At 36.9% G+C, this 21,993-nt stretch overlaps 1 protein-coding gene across 1 annotated transcript in view; it reads right to left on the bottom strand.

The window, feature by feature from the left end:
* Positions 1-21,993, bottom strand: part of PGM5 (phosphoglucomutase 5) — a 286,735-nt gene that overhangs the window by 192,574 nt on the left and 72,168 nt on the right. Inside the window, exons 5-6 of the mRNA XM_053702531.1 lie at positions 10,161-10,351; positions 4,560-4,714 (exon numbers count right to left, since the gene is read on the bottom strand). Coding sequence (XP_053558506.1) covers positions 4,560-4,714; positions 10,161-10,351 — 346 coding nt within the window. The remainder of the gene's footprint in view (positions 1-4,559; positions 4,715-10,160; positions 10,352-21,993) is intronic.

A 21,993-nucleotide genomic window follows, 5' to 3' on the forward strand; every position in this document is an offset into this window, starting at 1 on the left:
CAGAAGACAGGACATATCATGCAGTTTACATTTGTTTTTAGATTATGATACCATGAGCAGAAGACAGGACATATCATTTAGTTTACATTTGTTTTTAGATTATGATACCATGAGCAGAAGACATGACATATCATGTAGTTTACATTTGGTTTTAGATTATGATACCATACTCTCTGTGCACCAGAATGTAGTAAGGTTCTATAACTTAAAATTTGGGGTGCTAACCAAGATAGTCAAAGAGCTGAATGGCAGTTTATGCTATTGTGTGTTATCCTTTTTTATACTTCTCAATCTTAACTGCGTTTTTAATTTAGAAATACAACTTCAAAGTATTAAAATGAAAAACGAAAAAAGAAGCAAGAAATCTGCATTACATATTACAATATCATTAGCATACATGAATGCTCAGTGTATTATACATCACATAGCTTGAGAGACAATAGAGTATTCACAATATAAAAATAACCTTTTTAGAATGCTTCACAGTACACATTCACCAGTGTATCCTGCCCAGGGCACTACACAATGCACTGCCACTAAATAACACAACAGTCTCAAACACAAGAGAATGCACAGACAGCTTCTAAGCACAATGCCTGCCTAGGATACAGTGGCAAATTCACAAACATTAGAGCACAAACCTAGTGTGCTACAAAACTCAATGCCTGGGATAAAACATAACAGTGTGTTATAATGACATAAGTGTGCCCTGGCCAAAGTACTTACTGCTAGACAGGATATGATGGACACACACCACCTACTCTTTTGACATTACCGTTTTAAAAACATACTGAATGCCCCTCGGCAATGTGTTGGTCATGAGTTACCTATGATAGAGGAAAACCAGAAACCAGAAGAAGGGGAAGGGACTAGGGATGGGCGAATGTTTTGCAACATACGAAAAATGAAACTAATTTTAACACATTCCTTCGTTCGAATCAAATTTCGAATGTTTACATAACATTCTAACATTCGATTTTCGAATGTTCAGTTTCAAATTTTACGATTACATTCGAAAATATTTGTTTCGAAAAATTCAAATTTATATTTGTAATAGTATTTCTAAGGCTTTCTTTAAATGTAATATTTGAATTATGCAATATTCGAATTCGAAAAATTCGAATTTATATGTTTGTAATAGTATTTCTATAATGCTTTATTTAAATGTAATCGAATTATGCAATATTCTATATAGAAACATTCAAAATGATATATTTGTATCTATTATCTATCAATTTACTAGATTCCCTCCCTACCACATGAACTATTGAACTTCTGAATAGTATTTGTTAAACAGAATGTAAAATTCGAAATTTCGAATGTGGACATTCAATATAATTATAAACATTCAAATTTGAAAGTGACATTCGAAAATGTAAATAGCATTCAATTATAGAATTTTTAAGAATATTCATTCTTATCAACATTCGGATTTATAATTCAAATTTCGGTAATAACATTCGTTCTAACATTCGAATTCGGAAATTTACACATTCTGCCATCCCTAATCAACAGCAGCTGTTTCCTAAACTGCTCCTGCTCATTTGCTGAAATGCTGGGAGCAGTACTGAGCAGTCCAGCTCATGGGGGATGACAACTTGGTTCAAAGACAGCATCTTAAGCACAATAGAGGTAAGACCCACTCAGCATTAAGCCTTCAGGCTCATAGAAACAGGGGTGGGTTCATGGGGGTGTGAGACTAATTAGAAGTTATGTGCTGACCTCTGCGGCTTAACAGGGGTGCTACACATTAGTAAATAGGCACCCCTCAGAACTCTATTAGAACTGCCACTAATTGTAGATTTTCACTACCCCAGGAAGGCTGTAGTACATTCTGGGTAATTTAGAGCCTAGACCCTTCTACATAATGTTGCACTGCAATTGCTTGCCATGTGCAGGAACCCATTTATATCTGTCCCTAATTGTTTACAGTAAATGTCTGGTAAAAAAAAACGCTCAATAGGTTTGTCAAGTGGTGTATCCCTGCACTGCAAAACCATTACAATTTTGCAAAAAATGACTGAACGCCCATCCCCTCCCCCCTCTCCTCCTATCTGCTTTCCCTTAGCGCCTTAAGACCCTCACGGGTGATTAGTTTGCACTCTATAAGTACCCAATAGATAGATAGAGATAGATCGTAAATACTTTACAAATAGCATTTGTTGTGTGTGCAGATGTATTGCAGTGCAGTGATTCAATTATGTTGTTTATAAAAAATACTTTAATGTCCCTGTAATTCATATAATTGATTTAACCCTTTAAGGACACAGCTTTCAGTTTGCTCAATGGTTTTATGACGGAAAATATCCGTCATATGTCCTTAAGAGGTTAATATAATTTACTCAGCATCAACATGGCTTGCTTGAAATATGTATATGAAATTAATTGTGACATAGGATAAAGTAAACCTTTCCTAATGCAACTTAAATCTGAATTTATGTAGTCCCCCCCCCCCCATAAAAAAAAGTAATGATTCAGATTGAGCATACAATTATAAACAACTTTTTTACTTTACATTTTCTTGTTATCCTATGTTGAAAAGCAAGAAGGTAACTTCATGAGTGTGCACGTGTCTGCAGCAGCATATGACAACATTATTTCTTGTCATGTAGTGCTCCAAACATGTGCACACTACCTATCTAGATATCTCTTCAACAAAGAATAACAAGAGAACAAAGCTAATTTGATAATAGAAGTAAACTGGAAACTTTTATAAAATTGTATTATCTACCTGAATCAATAAAAAAAGATTTTAGGTTTCATGTCCCTTTAAAAGTAAAGGATAGAGCTGTGAGCATATTAATGGCATTTCTACAACTAATAAATAACTGCTGAAGCAAACAACCGTAGAGGAAAATCGAAGTTAAAATTAAACTTTCATAATTTAGATTTAGTGCATTCAACTAAAAAAAAATAATACAGAGGCATCAGCTCCTACTAATCATGTGCAAGAGTTTACAGTATAACCAAATATGACTTGGCTGATGGCTGTGAGATGATGCAGAGGACAAGTTTGTCATTTGTCATAAAAAATAAATACTGCTTATTTCAAATTAGTCACAAAGCAAGTGTTATTGTGTTGCCTGTTTATTAAAGGGACAGTAAACACCTTGAGAAATGTATTTAAAATGTTTAGTTATGCATAATGAAACAACTTTACAATATATGTTGATTATTTATTTTGCCCCCTTTTCATGCAACTTAATTCTGAAAATTGAGCAATTCTCAGAAATTGACATGTAGCCTGCTGACTTATCAAGGACAACTTTATTATATATCTGTGCCTAATTATCTTTAAAGGGACAGTAAACATTGGGGAAAATTATTCAGCACTAAGTGGAAAATTATGTAACATGACCATAGCCTTATGATTTCTTTTTACTTATTAAACGCATAATATGCCCCCCCAAAGTATACTTACCTCTACTGTGAAGCCGTCCTCTTCAGCATGGCTGCTTTTTCAAACAGTGTGTCACAGGCTCACTGTCTAATCACAAAGAACCCAACTGCGCCATTGAATTACATGTAGCGCGCTCCTGCACTAAGTAAAGCTGTCCGCTGCTTTAGTTAGTGCAGGACCGTGCTACATGTAATTCAACGGTGTGATCAGGCTCGCTGTGATTAGAAAGTAAGTCTGTGATGCGCTGTTTGAAAAAGCAGCTGCACTGAAGAGAAAGGCTTCACGGTAGAGGTAAGTATACTTTGTTGGAACATATTGTGCGTTTAACAAGTAAAAATAAATCATAAGGCTATCATCACATTACATAATTCTGCACATTGTACAGAATTATACAACCTTTTTCCCAACGTTTACTGTCCCTTTAACTGTTAACAACTGCAAATAAATACACTTTATACCAGCTTTATGACCCCGCTAGCCTTGTTGTCTGTAGACTAAAGCTCAGATTGGCTGCTCCGAATAAGGCAAATGGGGGGTGGCATTTGACTACTGAAAAAGGATGTTAATTTGTTTTAAAAATGTTAAAGGGACATGAAACCTGTTTGTCTTTCAGGCTTCAGATAGAATTTGAGCCAACTTTGCAATTGACTTCTACTATCAAATTTGCTTTATTCTCTTGATATCCTTGTTCAAGGAGCAGCAGCGCACTACTGGGAGCTAACTGATCACATCTAGTTAGCCAGTGAGTAGAGGCAAATCACCAACTATTTCCCACTAGTGTAGAATATGCACATATCATTTTTTAAAAATGGATACCAAGAGTACATTTGAAATAGAAGAGAATTGAAAAGTGTCTTAAAATGACATTCTCTTACTGAATCATGCACGTTTAATTTTTACTTTACTTTCCCTTTAAGACTTGGCTGATATGCTATTGTATAGCAACACAACAGAAATATATATTAATTACAAGGTGTTTACTGTCCCCTTAAGTATTTGTTGATTATGCAGTTCTACATGATGGTCCTTTAACAAAGGCCCTCACTAGCATTTTACTTTATGCTTTTATTTATACACAAAGTAAAATGTGTTTGAAATAAAGAAACCATTTTTCTATGATTCATTTCAACCTAAATGTCACAGCACAAGGTCCACTTACTTGTCCAGGGCTGTGCTTGTAGGCATACTCCTCCCAAAACCCCGAACCCCCATTTGCCGGAAATATGGAATGCATGACAGATTGGCGGCCATTACTGCTAATGAGTCTGACGGGTTCACAAAGAAACCATTTTCTCCTAAAATCACATATCTGTCCTGCAAATACGCAAAAGCAAAAATAAGTAAACCATTTAACATAGTAGAAGAAATATAGGACTATCTGTAAAGAAATGAAGCCATACAATCAAATCAAATCACTATAATGCTATGTCAGGAGAATGAACCAGACCTATATCTACTGATTTTAATGATATATTGATTCATTGTTCTCTTTTAAAGTGCAAAATTGAAAAACAAATAAAACCAAATGAGTTCATCTATAAGCACATCAGTTTTACTCTTTTATATTTGTTGAATATTTGAAATTTCAATATTTTGAATGGTTTGTTAGTTATATAATTTAATAATTGATAATATGCACTATATGGCAAGTGTGAACTAACAAGCTTACATTAAAACAAAATTATTTTTAATTTGTATTTGTTGTGAGAAAATGTAACATAAAAGATTTGTCCATAAGCAATAATAACATAGAAATAAGATATACATTGTTATCACACAAAGATTAGTAAAAAGAACATAGGTTGTGGCTCCACATATTAATTCAAATTATTTAGGTAGGAGAATGTTGGAGCTACAACCATAGCGTATAGAGCTATGTCTTGTGTTTTAATTATTTGTGAAAAGATAGTGAAGTCTACAATGTGAGATAAACATGAAGAAGTGAGATCTCAAATCATGCTTGATTACTGTGCCATAAACGGGTCCTGTCTAAGTAAGATGGAACTTCATTTTTATATTATATCATATAACAAATGTTCCCCACAAGCCTTCTAGTATGACAGAGCAAAGTAATGAGGGAAGTGAGAGGAGGGCATGTAATAATTATAGAGGGGGTGGATATATCTGAGGGTAGGCATCTGTGGAGAGGTAGAGGCACAGCAAGTCATTTACACTAGATCTCCACAATGTCTTATAGCCTCAATCAGAGCAAGAACATTGCAAGCTATTATATGCTAGTTTAGATCTAAAGATTAGAAATCAAAAAGTTAGTTATAGTGACATTTAGAGCATGGTACATATTTACAAAGATTTCAGCTTAACAATATCTATAGACACAACATAAGTCAACACAATGAGTTATAATAGATAGACATCTGGAACCTCTATTTTATATAATAGTGTGCAGTAATTTCCTCATTTGACATAGGAGCTCCCTCTTGGACCTAACACAAATTACATAATCTAAAGGCGGAAAATTAGTATTTGAAGTGGTCACTCTTGGACCTAGTTACTTAGAAACAATTAGCAACTGATATTGTATATGAGAATAACAATAAATAATGAGAATATATAATACAATGCTATAATTTCTAAAGAGTAAAAGATATAAAAATATAAAAACCAAAGTTCACCCAGAACACAGTGCTTGATGGGGGGATATTTAATGTATCTGTATTTAGTGTGTTCTTAGTCAGCGAGTAATGTCAATCTCTTACTTATATGGATAGATCAAGCTAAGAAAAAGCAAATGTTTACTAACCATGACATGGAAAGCAAACAACTCTTAAATTCCTATGTAATACCTTAAGTGGATAACCTTAATGAATTAACGTATAACACATATTATAATCTCGAACATGCATTTGAAAGGTACAATCAATAGGGAGTGAACAGGTGTTTACTCAATACTGGATGTGTGGTTAAAGGATGTTGTGGCTGTTACAACTTCATATAAATAGTATAATATCCATATGGAATAGGGTAATAATGTAAGGGCTTTGACCAAATTACGTGAGTATTGTAAGACATAGAGATCATGCAGGTTAACAGTGGAAAAACACTTCCATCAAGATTTTGGTAACAAACCTGTATTAACTAGAGTTAAGATTGCTATACCACAGTCTCAGAGGAACAAAATAAATCATACATTGTTTAGGATATAGATAGTCCCCTTATTTCAGATCCTGAGATCATCACCTGGGAGATCAGTTATCTACAAGCAGGTGTTCTAGAAAATAATATATACCAAGCAACTGTAACTGTTAGAAACCTAGGTGCAGGTACACCATGGTAAACTGTCATAGACATATGTACCTAAAATGGCACAAACACCACTTTAAAGGGACATAATACTCATATGCTAAATCACTTGAAACTGATGCAGTATAGCTGTAAAAAGCTGACAGGAAAATATCACCTGAGCATCTCTATGTAAAAAAGGAAGATATTTTATCTCACAGTTTCCTCAGCTCAGCAGAGTAAGTTCTGTGTAAAAAAATATACTTTAGCTGTTGCTCAGCTCCAGGAAAAAAAAAATTAAAAATTAAGAAATGAACAGCAGCCAATCAGCATCAGCACTGCCGAGGTCATAAACTCTTTTACTGTAATCTCATGAGATTTCATAGTAAACTTCCTTAAACTGAATAGGGAAATAAGATGAGTGTGCACGTAAGCTCACTCCCTTAGCTGTCCCAGAACAGACATACTGATTTGCTGCTTAGAAGTCCTTTACAATGGGATGTGGCTACTGAGGAACTTTTGAGGTAAAATATCTTTCTTTTTTTACATAGAGATGTTCAGGTGATATTTTCTAGTCAGGTTTTTACAGCTATGCTGCATCACTTTCAAGTGTTTCATCATTTGGGTATCATGGCCCTTTAATGATAATAATGAGTTACCCCACTCCAGATCTAACTATGAGTGCAGAGATCCACTGAGTAAGCTGGGGGAAAGCATCTCTCAGGTTTTTATATCGATTAAGATAGGTCTGCAGAGGACTGTGGCCATCCGGCACAATATCCTTCAATCTGCGTTATAGGGACATGATTGTCGTAGGACAGTGCAAACAGTCTGAGTGATCTGTTTGGTTGATCCGGTAGATGTGTGTCCCCAAATGCTTGAGTTGCTTCTATGTCCATTATCTCCTCCATAATGTTGACAGGATGATAGATCTCTGCGACTACCACCTTCTCCTCTTTGTGAGCTTTGCCAGGTTCAGGCTCCCTCCATTGTGTGCGTTGAGAGTTCAGGGTGCCTGTTACCAGAGAATAACACTAGGGCCCCACCACATCGCCCCAGGCAACAAGGGCATCAATGTTGGAAGCGTGTGAAGCCACAACAGGGGTAGTATACAAAGGTGAGCTGGCTCTATATTGTAGTGCACCTATGCAAGCAGCATGGTGTCAGTCTAAGCAAATGGACAGTTCTTTGAAAAGTAGAGTGATGAGCTCCATCTCAGAAAGAACAACGGGTGCTGGGGTAAATGTGTGTTATAGAAGGTAGTCAATATGGTCAAAACTTTTTAATGCACTTCCAGCAGTAAAGTTGTGTGTGGCTTTATTATTGACTGGATGTTTCTAATTGCCTCTTGTATGTTCTATATTGTGAGTACTGGATGAAAAGAGCTGATCCAATGCATCTCCTTTTTTGTAAACTCCTCCAGCAGTAAACAGCTATATCAGTGCTGCGGGGTTCCTCTCATTGGGGTTAATTATAATTAGAAGACACAAGACTTGTGGCCGCCACTCAATATCTGTTCCTGAGTGCAAGGGTATTCACAGTCTGGGGTAAGTTTTAGAGTCTCTGCTTGTTGAGTTAAATAATAACGTAACCTGTCTCACACAAGTGTGGGTACTATGGGAGTGCTTGTGAGGCAATTTACTGTACCAACAAACTAATTATCTATGTTGCGGCTCTCAATGCGATCCGGTACTCTAGAGTAGGCCTCCTTCTTCCCCAGATATTGTGACATCACTCATAACAATGGAGCGCCGTTTGTTCTTTTACCTTCTGAGTAAATCACAGATCCTGCGCTAACACGGCTCTATCCCCCAATGTCACTCCTTCAGCGAGTAGCTTTTTGTAGATCTGTGGGATCCTTGGAACGCATGGAGTTCAGTTTAGTGCTTTAGTACTTGCCTGTCGCTGTCTCTGACCTGCCCTCCCTGTAGGATGCGATCTAGCGTTATTAAGGTAGTAGGAGGATTGTAATCAAGAGGAATCTTACTTATCTTAGATCTGCTAATGTTACAGTTTATTTTTATAACTGCCTACTGCCTTAAAAGCTGGCTTTTAGCTCCTGAATGATATAATATGTGGGAGCTCTGCTGAGTTGTGTCCATTCTCTTTCTTAGTTGGCTCCGCCCCTCAGCTTACATTAAATTTAAATGCAATTTATAAGATGTATTCTATTGCTCATCCCTTGGTGTCACTTGACTCGAGCGCAAAAATTGGAGAAGAAAAGTGTGGTTTTAATAATGGTACCTACCTATCAAATGTTAGTTATACATAAGCTTGGTTTAATTCAGCCAGTTAGTCAATTGGTTTCTAGCTCTGCCCCCAAGGATCACTGACTAATCAGTATTTGTAGATGTCTCTACTAAATCACTGAGAAATCACCTTTACTAAGGTCTTGAATTGATACCTTCACATTTAGGTCTTATAGGGTGCCTTAGGACATGCATATCAGCTAGTACGTTTTATACATAAGAATTTTGCAAACAGAAGAAATGTTTTAAATCACTTTTTGAAATCACTTTAAAACAGTACATTTTTAAGCACAACCTATAATTTGTTTTTTTGGGTTTTTTTTAATCAAGCAAATTAGGGTAAAATTTAAATGAGTGTATATCCTGTTTTAACCAATGACTGTGTAGAACGTTGCAGCATCAGAAAATGTCACCACACTTGCATGGTGGATGTACTCCAGTCTGTCGGAGAGGGAGTAGAATTTTGAAAGATATTTTACAGCAAGGATAATAGATATGTTATTTTCCAAACCAAACATTTTATGGCTGATTACATTTTTGTTTTAATGTTACTTTAAAAAATATAAATAAATTAGAATATTAGAATGCATATAGAGATTCACAAGCAAGTCCATCTCGCTCTCAAGGGTAACTAAACAGCATAATGTGAACCACATACTGTACCACCCAAAAGATGAAAAAAATATTATACATAGCTGTTTCACCTTCAAAACAGTTCAAGCTCTCAATGAATGTACTCAAGAATGCCAGGAAAGTCCAGAACACTAAGATACGGATTTGCACAGATCTTAGTGTGTTGCACTTTTTTTTAAGAAGAAATCTGGTCCATAAAATAGCAGAATGTTGCTGCTGGCTGCAATCTTCTCCATTCCACTCAATGTTAAAGACAGCAAAAAGTCAAATTCTTTACTCGTCTGCTGCAATTTCTAACTTGTCTGGGACTAGAGCATATTTCAAGCCATATATATATATATATATATATATATATATATATATATATATATATATATATATATATATATATATATACACAGTATATACATACACACACATTTACATATATAATTTATTTTTTATTTTCTCCACAAAACTACATGAGAATTTACATATTTTTAATAAGGTTTTATGCTGTGCAAATCAAAGTGGAGTGAGAAGAGGATGTTACCAAAATATATTTACTGTATATCCCTAAATAGTTCTTCACTGTCATTAGTAGCAGCTGAGGTATTTGGCCGTATGAAGCACAGGATTTGAATGCACAACATACTTACTCCGTCAGCATCAAATGCCGCTCCAAATCCATGCTCCCCTCCCTTCATGGCCTCCAACAGATCAGTAGCATACGTCAGATTAGGGTCAGGGCGTTGCCCACCAAAATCTTCCAAGGGAACACAGTTTACAGCAGAATTAGCAGGTGCTCCTAACTCATCACACAGGATCCGTCTAACATAAGGGCCCATAACTGAAAGAGAGATTACACAGTAAAACATGAGGACGGTACTGTATGCCTCAATATGTGGCACAACGCAGCACAAACACACTATGAGCTGTTGCAGATGCATTCTTATGATTTCACATAAGCTGTTATTTTCATAATAGGTGCATTAAGGAGCCAGGTGTCTGAACCTAGCAGTGCTTAATCTAGATACTTGAGTTCATATGAATAATATGCAGCAAAATGCTCATTTAAATTATAAAGTAAAAGTCTTATTATAGTACACAGGGTAAAACTGTCATTGCTTGGGCGTGTCTAAAGTTTTTTTTCCAAGTCTCATTGTATTCTCTAAGCACATTATGGCTGCAGGTCTTGCAGCTTTATTTTGCAGATAAAGGGCTAGATAACAAGTGGCACACTATTTAGCGCTCCCAATCGAGCTTTAACTTCACTAGAAGTTAACTTTTTGCACACGCCAGGTAGCGCTTGTATTACAAGTTTAAAGTAAAAAGTTTGCGTGCGAGTGAAACCCAATGCTGCCCATAGACTTCAAAGGAGCGTGCAAACTGAAAAAACCTATACTTATGCAATAACCCAAACTGAGCTATTAATATTGTACATTCCAATGTTCTTCACATTGAAAAATATATGTAATATATATATATATATATATATTTCAATGTATATTTCTATATATTCTATACATATGTATATATACCTATATATATTAATATAGATATATAGGTATAGATATATATTAAATAAAATTATTCAGATACTGTATATACAGATATATATATATATATAGAAATATACATTACATTTATTTATGTGAAGAACATAGGAATGTACAATATGCAAATCGCAATTTGGTTCAGCACTGTAGGTCTAACGTGGTGTCGGGTTAGCGCACTTGAAGACAGTTATCTTAAGGTAATAATTATTAGAAATGATAAAAAAGAGGTCCTAAACATTTGAAAAAAATCATTAGAATATATATGTATTTTTTATAATTTTTTAGAACCTCTTTAATAATTATTATTAACATTTTTTACATTATTTTGATAACGCGCCTTAAGATAACTGTTTTCAAGTGCACTAACCTGACACCTCACTAGACCTACAGCACTAAATCTGAATTATAATTCACATATTTTGCATTCTAATGTTCTTCAAATAGAAGAAAATGCGGAAGGTGACAGCCGGCTCTTTTTAGAGCTAGATTATCCTGTGAAATTGCAACATTCAAAGATGTTAACTAAGCATTCAAATACCCATGCCTACTCGCTGATGTATGATACATTAATATATGATAATGTTCAGTCAAAATATGTTATTAGTGCTGATCTTACATGTGAGTTGTAGTATATTTTGAGTGTTATATACCTTTAAGAAAACTAACTGCAAGGACGTAGGAGTGGGAAAATGCATCAGTTGCATAATTTGCTAGTGCCCATGACTCATCATCTCTCTCTGGTCAAAAATAGGTTAAATGAACAAATCCCAGGAAAGGTTCTGTTGAGATGAATGTTCAGTGTGGGACTTGCAGGCAGCCTCTGCCCTTGGATTTGGGATTTCTAAATAATATCACATCATTATAATTTACAGCACTGCACAAGCGCTAACAGCTTCACTGTAAAGTTCAAGGCAGCTATATCAATAAGTCACGTAATATAGACATAAATGACATGGGTGACTCTTGCTAACATAACTTACACTCTAGACTGCAATCAGAACCAAAGGGAAAGATAGCACATTGCTTTCAAAGACATATTTATAAAGTGTGCAAATTAAAATACTATCGGCTAGATTTAGAGTTTGGCGGCCAAAGGGGTGCGTTAGCTACGCGTGCTTTTTTTCTCCCGCACCTTTTAAATACCGCTGGTATTTAGAGTTCACAGAATGGCTGGGTTTTCAGTGCGTTAGGCTCCAAAAAGGGAGCGTAGAGCATAATTTAACGCCACTGCAACTCTAGATACCAGCGTTGCTTACGGACGCGGCCAGCTTCAAAAACGTGCTCGTGCACAATATCCCCATAGAAAACAATGGGGCAGTTTGAGCTGAAAAAAACCTAACACCTGTAAAAAAGGATATGTGGCTAGTCACAGCGGACGTCGAGTCCCTGTACACAAATATAAAACACGAAGATGGAATTAAAGCCATTAAATATTATTTGGCTTCAAATAATAATGATAACAATCTACATAATGACTTTATAATTCAACTCTTGAAATTTGTCCTGACTCATAACTTCTTCACATTTAATGACAGGTACTACTTGCAAACCCAAGGTACCGCTATGGGTACAGCTTGCGCGCCGACATACGCGAATTTATTTCTTGGCTACTGGGAACTATTCTATGTATTTTCAAATGACCTCGAAAAATATACTGAACACATTCCAATGTGGTTAAGATACATAGATGATGTTCTTTTCATCTGGGAAGGGTCATATGAACAACTTGAAACCTTTATGAAGAGAATTAATGAGAATGATCTCAACATCAAACTAACTTTTGAGGCTAACCAACAGGAGATATGCTTTTTGGATTTAAAATTATTCAAAAATAATGAAGGATTCATCAATACCACGATGTTTAGAAAAGAAACATCAACCAATACTCTTCTACATCATTCCAGTGCTCACTCTCCAAGTACCCTGAAAGCAATACCATACGGGGAATTTCTGAGACTTCGTCGGAACTGCACTACCAATGAGATCTACATACAGGAAAGTGTAGCTTTAGCACAAAGACTAATTGCACGTGGATACAGTAAGAAATCCATAAAAAAAGCCAAGTATAAAGCACTTAGGAAAAGTAGAGATGACTTACTAATCCCAAAAAGCAAAACACTTCAAGAGTCATGTCCCAGACTCATTACAACATACAATCCCCAGATGCCGCATGTTATCAAAATCATTAATGACCATTGGAACATACTCCAAAACGATGAAACTCTCAAGCCATTAATAGGCGACAGAGTCTCATTAGGATACAAGAGACCAAACAATCTGAGAGACAAACTGGTATCCAGCCATTTTGTAAGATCTGCCAAGAAAAAAGACACAAACCCAGGTATGTACCCATGTGGTACCTGCTCAGCCTGCAAATATGTTCTGAAAACCAAAACAATAACTAAAAAAACTGGACAAGTATATAACCTCCAAGCACATTTCTCATGTACCACCATAGGAGTAATATATGTACTCTATTGCTCCTGCCAAATGGCATACGTTGGCATGACGACAAGGGAGATAAAAACACGTATCTTGGAACATGTTTATAACATCAAATATGCCCAAAGAGATAAAGATAAAGGCAAAAAAATCACCTCTGTGGCCAAGCCTTTTTTATCACACCACAATGGTTCACCCAGAGATCTAAAATACACTGTGATCCAAAAAGCATCTCTTGGCATAAGAGGTGGCAACATTGAAAAGGTTCTATTAAAAATGGAGTGTAAATGGATATATCTTCTAAATGCGGTTAAACCCTTTGGCATGAATGACTTTAACAACTTTTTTGTATATATCTAACTCCTAAGTCAAGAAATACATAGTACAATCATTATCTAAAATAGTGATTTCAGTATTGTATATTCACCTAATTTTGGGAGAAAATACACATTTAGGTTATCCTTGGAACAACCCATATAGGATGTCAATTGCTAAACATCCTGATTGGTATAACAACCATCATACATGTATAACGCAGAGGATATTATTTAAATAATGTGACTTAGTCCCAAAGAAATAACTATGTACTCTCACCGTATCCAAATATCCAGCTAAATAATATACTAATCCAAACAGTACATAGAAAAATTATTAGTAAGAGTTCCAGTCTTTTTCCTTTGTAAGGCACTTATAATTTGTCACTTACAAAACAGAACATTATCTTTTCCACAGTATTTGTTTAATAGGGGGTACACTATTGGCCCCAATTCATAGTTTAACATGAATAAGATTCACTATACATGTTTTTACCCACACACAATATATTAATGATGCTCCCTATTACACTCCCCTTTTCACTATATATATGCATCACTTCCCACTCCTACCAATGGCTATTATCAGCCTAAGATATTATCTTTATTTTCTATTTCTTACCTCCATTTACAAAAAAGACTGGTATTCTCAGCTCGCTGAGGTCACCATGCACTTCCTTTTCTCACAGTACAGACTGACCATTATATCTAGATAATTCACATCAGGAATATACTGTAATTAAGTATATACTATATTCTTTCCCCCATCACCTTTATGTTTATATTTATTTCTATCCCTCACACATCATATTTCCCGTGTTTAACCCAATCACCTTTTGTCACACAGCACAATTGCTATTCCTCAATGATAACCCACACCTGGGATTCCAAATAAAAATCTAGAGCCTAGATAAAACTTTATCAATTTTTATTTACTGGCCTGAACGTTTTTCATGTATATGGAGATTGAAATAAAAGTGTCTAACTGAAGGTCAAACCGCAGGATACGCTCTATCTCACTGACAGTACATCAGTTTAAAATTACATACACATTGGCAGATAGAAATAAAGACAATGCAATACAGTGTGAAACCTAGCACACAACTATATGCTGTCAGTGCATTCACTGATCGGGTTCATAGTCACTTCCAATGATTCCCAACAGTGCAACATACACGGGGAATATTATATTACATTATCTCACAAAGAATAATTACCACTCTGAACTATATTTTGATATTAAATCATCAAAAAATTATAAAACAAGATCCTATATGGCGATCAGGTGTCTAGTTGTTCACCTACCTGTCAGAACGCATTATATACACATCAAAATAATAGTGATTGGTTAGCGGCTAACAGTATGCAAAATAATGTAACCCACTGGATTTAGTGTAACACTGGATTGACGCATTATATATCAGCAAACAGAAATACTGACACTACAATATACTATGAAATTCTAGCATCCTTTAACATGCTGTCATTTTATGCAGTAATCTGTCTCACAACCATTCAAAAACACGTTATATCCCTTAATGCGTTCGCTTACAAATCATATATTCCATTTATTTGCTTTGAAGACTAAGATCTCAATTATGCCATTGCGGTACGATACAATAATTCTTTATTAAGCATTGTTATGTTATGATACAAAGTAACTCTTAACTCTCAATGCCCTGTTTACAATCCGCAGTGATCATCCAATCGTCACCATATAACATACACACCCCTGTTTACTTAATAATGATTGGTCCATTAGTAACAGTATATACTCCCCCCTACTCACACTCCCTCCTCACGCAACGTAATACCGGATGCCACTGTCTATTCTCACTACAGACAGAATGAGCTGCCAATCAGATCTATTCAAAATCGAAAGGGACAACGAATCAGGGGCATGAGGTGGGACAACTACCCACATAAATAACGCTGAGTAGCAGCGGCCCGCACCCCCTCTGAGGAAGCGTTCTGTGAAACGCGCGTCAGGGGTCCAGCAGGAGAAGCTAGTTCTCTCCTGTCTGTCGCTTTTTAACTGCTTGCCTAGTTAATAATAGAATCTTTATCTACCTACATATTAGTTGATTCCTGGTGCCTACTATTTACCTTAAAAATATAACTATTTAAAAGTAAAATAGCCCTCGGATTGTAAGGGATTAGCTTATCCTTCATTATATTGCTGTGGGCATCAGGTTAAATACATATAGCACTGCTTATTATATCAATCCAATTTAACTGGGTTTAAGTGTTTTTAACTCTTTCAGGCTACTTCTGTGTGAATGTTTGTTCCTAGTTGCTATAATAAAGTATTAAAGTATGAATGTAATGGAACATTTTAAACAAATAGAGTAATTCTACATTTATGTGATCATTTGGAGTTAAAGAAATAAAAAAATTGTGTGGTATTCTTTTCTAACAATCCTAAGTGTATCTCTTTGTACAATTAGTATTCCTAGTTGTTTAGTTCTGCTCTCTAAGAATCCACATTAGATGTGTACCATAACTATTATAAGTGACTACTAAGTATTGGTATATTATATACCTTTTCTGATTTATATAATAGGTACAATATCTACTACTGACTAACTCCTACTATCCCCCACCACATTTTCAAAACCTGTAAAAAAGCAGCGTTCAGCTCTTAACGCAGCCCCATTGTTTTCTATGGGGAAACACTTCCTACGTCTGCACCTAACACTCTAACATGTACCCCGAGTCTAAACACCCCTAACCTTACACTTATTAAACCCCTAATCTGCCACCCCCGCTATCGCTGACACCTGCATATTTTTATTAACCCCTAATCTGCCGCTCCCTACACCGCCGCAACATACATTATAGTTATGTACCCCTAATCTGCTGCCCCTAACACCGCCGACCCCTATATTATATTTATTAACCCCTAATCTGCCCCCCACAACGTCGCCGCCAGCTACCTACAATAATTAACCCCTAATCTGGCGATCGGAGCTCACCGCTAGTATAATAAATGTATTGACCCCTAAAGCTAAGTCTAACCCTAACACTAACACCCCCCTAAGTTAAATATAATTTTTATCTAACGAAATAAATTAACTCTTATTAAATAAATTATTCCTATTTAAATCTAAATACTTACCTGTAAAATAAACCCTAATATAGCTACAATATAAATTATAATTATATTGTAGCTATTTTAGGATTAATATTTATTTTACAGGCAACTTTGTATTTATTTTAACCAGGTACAATAGCTATTAAATAGTTAAGAACTATTTAATAGCTACCTAGTTAAAATAATTACAAAATTACCTGTAAAATAAATCCTAACCTAAGTTACAATTAAACCTAACACTACACTATCAATAAATAAATTAAATAAACTACCTACAATTATCTACAATTAAACCTAACACTACACTATCAATAAATAAATTAAATACAATTCCTACAAATAAATACAATTAAATAAACTAACTAAAGTACAAAAAATAAAAAAATATTTACAAACAAACAAAAACATACAAAAATTACAACAATTTTAAACTAATTACACCTACTCTAAGCCCCCTAATAAAATAACAAAGACCCCCAAAATAAAAAAATGCCCTACCCTATTCTAAATTACAAAAGTTCAAAGCTCTTTTACCTTACCAGCCCTTAAAAGGGCCCTTTGCGGGGTATGCCCCAAAGAATTCAGCTCTTTTGCCTGTAAAAAAAAACATACAATACCCCCCCCAACATTACAACCCACCACCCACATACCCCTAATCTAACCCAAACCCCCCTTAAATAAACCTAACACTAAGCCCCTGAAGATCTTCCTACCTTGTCTTCACCATGCCAGGTATCACCGATCGTTCCAGGCTCCGAAATCTTCATCCAAGCCCAAGCGGGGGCTAGACATCCATCATCCGGCTGAAGTCTTCTATCAAGCGATGGCTGAAGAAGTCCAGAAGAGGCTCCAAAGTCTTCATCCTATCCGGGAAGAAGAGTAGATCCGGACCGGCAACCATCTTCTTCCAAGCGGCATCTTCTATCTTCATCCGATGACGACCGGCTCCATCTTGAAGACCTCCACCGCGGACCCATCATCTTCTTCCGACGACTTCCCGACGAATGACGGTTCATTTAAGGGACGTCATCCAAGATGGCGTCCCTTGAATTCCGATTGGCTGATAGGATTCTATCAGCCAATCGGAATTAAGGTAGGAAAATTCTGATTGGCTGATGGAATCAGCCAATCAGAATCAAGTTCAATCCGATTGGCTGATTCAATCAGCCAATCAGATTGAGCTTGCATTCTATTGGCTGTTCCGATCAGCCAATAGAATGCGAGCTCAATCTGATTGGCTGATCGGATCAGCCAATCGGATTGAACTTGATTCTGATTAGCTGATTCAATCAGCCAATCAGAATTTTCCTACCTTAATTCCGATTGGCTGATAGAATCCTATCAGCCAATCGGAATTCGAGGGACGCCATCTTGGATGACGTCCCTTAAAGGAACCGTCATTCGTCGGGAAGTCGTCGGCAGATTAGGGGTTAATTATTGTAGGTAGCTGGCGGCGACGTTGTGGGGGGCAGATTAGGGGTTAATAAATATAATATAGGGGTCGGCGGTGTTAGGGGCAGCAGATTAGGGGTACATAGGGATAACGTAGTTGGCGGCGGTGTACGGAGCGGAAGATTAGGGGTTAAAAAATTTAAATATAGTGGCGGCGATGTGGGAGGACCTCGGTTTAGGGGTACATAGGTAGTTTATGGGTGTTAGTGTACTTTAGAGCACAGTAGTTAAGAGCTTTATAAACCGGCGTTAGCCCAGAAAGCTCTTAACTACTGACTTTTTTCTGCGGCTGGAGTTTTGTCGTTAGATTTCTAACGCTCACTTCAGCCACGACTCTAAATACCAGCGTTAGAAAGATCCCATTGAAAAGATAGGATACGCAATTGACGTAAGGGGATCTGCGGTATGGAAAAGTCGCGGCTGGAAAGTGAGCGTTAGACCCTTTAATGACTGGCTCCAAATACCAGAGGGCGGTAAAAACCAGCGTTAGGAGCCTCTAACGCTAGTTTTGACGGCTACCGCCCAACTCTAAATCTAGGCCTATTTGTGCAGAGTGCTACACTACAGCCTACTGTTGCTGATTCCTGTCTCTCCGGCAAATCCGCCTTCACACCAAGCTTCTATTCTGCTCTTCACACATCTGCCCCATTGTGACTCTAAAAGCCTGCGAGCTGTACATTGTGAGCTACAGTGTGTGGTGAACTTTTTAAATAAATACATAAATATTTTGCTGCTAATGCTAGGGTTGCTGCCTGTGACCTGCTGGGTGCGCTGTACATCCTAGCATCGCCTTAGCTCAGCCCTGAATCTGACAGGACATAGACTGTCTAAAACTTAGTAGGCAGTGTAAGCAGAGGGGAAAGATGATTCCTGGCAGAAGGATAATTGAATATGCAAGTGCACAGTGACACAGAGAGCACATACTTCAACTCCCCACCACTAACTTGTTCTCTGAGTGTTAGTGATGGTGCTCTGCCTACCTCTTTCCCCCACACTACAAGCGCATGCGCTCTGTACATGGATAGTGTTTAGCTGGGTGTAACTGTACTTTTAGTTTGAATCTTTTTTAATTGAGAATGATAATACAGATATGTAAATACAAGCATATTCAGCATTACAACTTTACATAATTTCTCTTTGATTTTCAGTGGTAAAAAAACTTAAGATATTTTGGGATAACAGAAATCCTGCAAATTCTTATTCATTGAATAAGCCTGTACCACCTTTCTAACATAAAAATACCTATAGTGAACAACAAAACTAAATAACTCTTTAATAGTGCTGTTAACAAAACTCCTATCATGATAACCTTACTTAGATAACATGATATACCACTAAATCCAGGCCCAAGACTTACTCCACTCTAAATACGGAACAGGCCTACGTGCCCGGTTTCCACTAAGAGTCCTCCCCACTATTTGTTATTGTTGAGCTATTTAAACTCCAGTAAAACCAGATCTTTTCATTATTCTCACTAGTGTCTAAGACCCTAGCAGACGAGTTATACATGGAATAAGTGTTTAATAATTTTGGTGTATACTTCTGTCCAAGAATGCGCACCGGTCTTCCAGTATCGAGCAACACAAATGCTAGTTACCGTGCAAAGGATTTTAATAAAAATGTTGATGTGTTTATTATATTTCGTGAATGGTTCGTGGAGCAATGCGTGTGACTCAGAAAGTTGAATATTTTCCTCCAAAATGTTGCTTAGAAGGGTCGATAAGGATTTCCACGTTGGTTGTATAATCTCACAATCCCACCACATATGGCGGTAGGTACCCACCTTTCCGCAACCCCTGTAGCATAGTCTAGTGCTGTGAGGAGACATATGAGAGGTTCTAATTGGGGTAAGAGATCATCTATGGATGGTTTTCAGTGTGTTTTCCTGCAATCCACACTTAGTAGACCTTTGGTGGCTGAGCTAAAGATTGTATCCCACTTCTTCTTTTCTAGAGTGATAGTAAGGTATTTTTCCCAATTTAACATGGCAGAAGATTTAGTGTTATTGGTGAGAGTTTGAATGGTGATGTATAATTTGAAGATGGACTGTTTTGGTCTACTGGTGGAACCGCAGATAGATTCTAGAGTAGTGTTTTTGGGCATAGGGAATGGATTCAAATATTTATGTAGGGATGATGAGATTTGTAGGTACAAGTATCAGTGGACATGCAAGAGGTCTAATATACACTGTATCTGGGTGTAATGTATGCCTTTCCTATTCTCCACGAGATCCGCCACTCGGTATAGGCCTTTATTTTTCCATTTACTTATACGATTGTGGAATTCTCTATTATGCAAATATTTAATCGACCTTATTAAGGTAATACTTTGGATCAGTGACTTGTTAATTGCCAGGGTAGACCAAATTTGTTTAGTGGAGTCAATCGTAGGGGGTTTAAGTTGGCTACACTCAGTGTTTGGATGTTGTGTTTCCCATAATATGGCATCCGGAAAGTCCCAGCCCCCCATATCTGCCTCCAAGGATGTCCAAAGAACCTCCCTGGAGGTTCTATGTAATAGAGTTGCTTATGCTAGTCTAGAGGCTCTATAGTAATCCCAGAGTTCAGGGACCCCCAGTCCTCCAATCTCTCTGTGTCTTGTCATTATCGAGTTTGGAATTCTAGTCATTTTTGCCCCTCTTACAAATGACTGGATTTCTTTCTGAAGGGTGGATAAGTCTGGTGTTGGTATTTTTATGGGTAAAGAGCTGAACAGATACAACAGGCGAGAAAGTGCACTCATTTTGACGGCCGAGATACGACCTAGCCAAGAAAAATTGTATTGTTTCCATTTCTTAAGGTCTGTTTTAATATCCTTTAAAATTGGTAGATAATTGAATTTATATAGTTGTTCAAAGTGAGGAGTTAACTGAATCCCTAAGTACTTAATAGAGTGTTTGGCCCACTTCATGTCAAAATTTAATTCTAGAAATTTCTGTGACTGTTGGGGTAGTGAGTGTTATTGGCAAGCCTAACACTTGTCTCGATTTATTTTATAGCCAGAAATCCTGGAAAACTGATCCAAGATTTAAAACAGATTTGGCAGTGAGATTAGTATCTTAGATATTGACAACAAGATGTCGTCCGCAAAGAGGGATTATTTATAATCTACATCTCGAATTCCCACCCCCATCACATCTAGGGATAGTCTAATTTTAGCCGCCAAGGGTTCAATTCACAAGGCAAATAGTAGTGGGGACAGTCCGGTTCCGTTCAGGATCAGGAATATTTTAGATTTATAGCCCGCAGATGATACCTGGGCACACGGTTTAGAGTAAATAGCCTTAATGGCCTCGACAAAGGGTCCCTCAAACCCCATGCAGCGAAGGACCGCATGCATTAAGTTCCAGTCAACCCTATCAAACGCCTTCTCCGTTTCCAAGGATAGGAGCAGAGAAGTCGTCCCAGTTGTAGTAAGGTAGTGGATGACATCAATCATCCTTCTGATAATATATCGGATTGAACTTGAATCTGATTGGCTGATTCAATCAGCCAATCAGATTTTTCTAGCTTAATTCCGATTGGCTGATAGAATCCTATCAGCCAATCGGAATTCGACGGACGCCATCTTGGATGACGTCATTTAAAGGAACCTCATTCGTCAGGAAGTCGTCGTGCCAGATGGATGCTGC

Source organism: Bombina bombina, chromosome 2 (assembly GCF_027579735.1).
Source record: "Bombina bombina isolate aBomBom1 chromosome 2, aBomBom1.pri, whole genome shotgun sequence".
NCBI classification, from domain to species: Eukaryota; Metazoa; Chordata; class Amphibia; order Anura; family Bombinatoridae; genus Bombina; species Bombina bombina.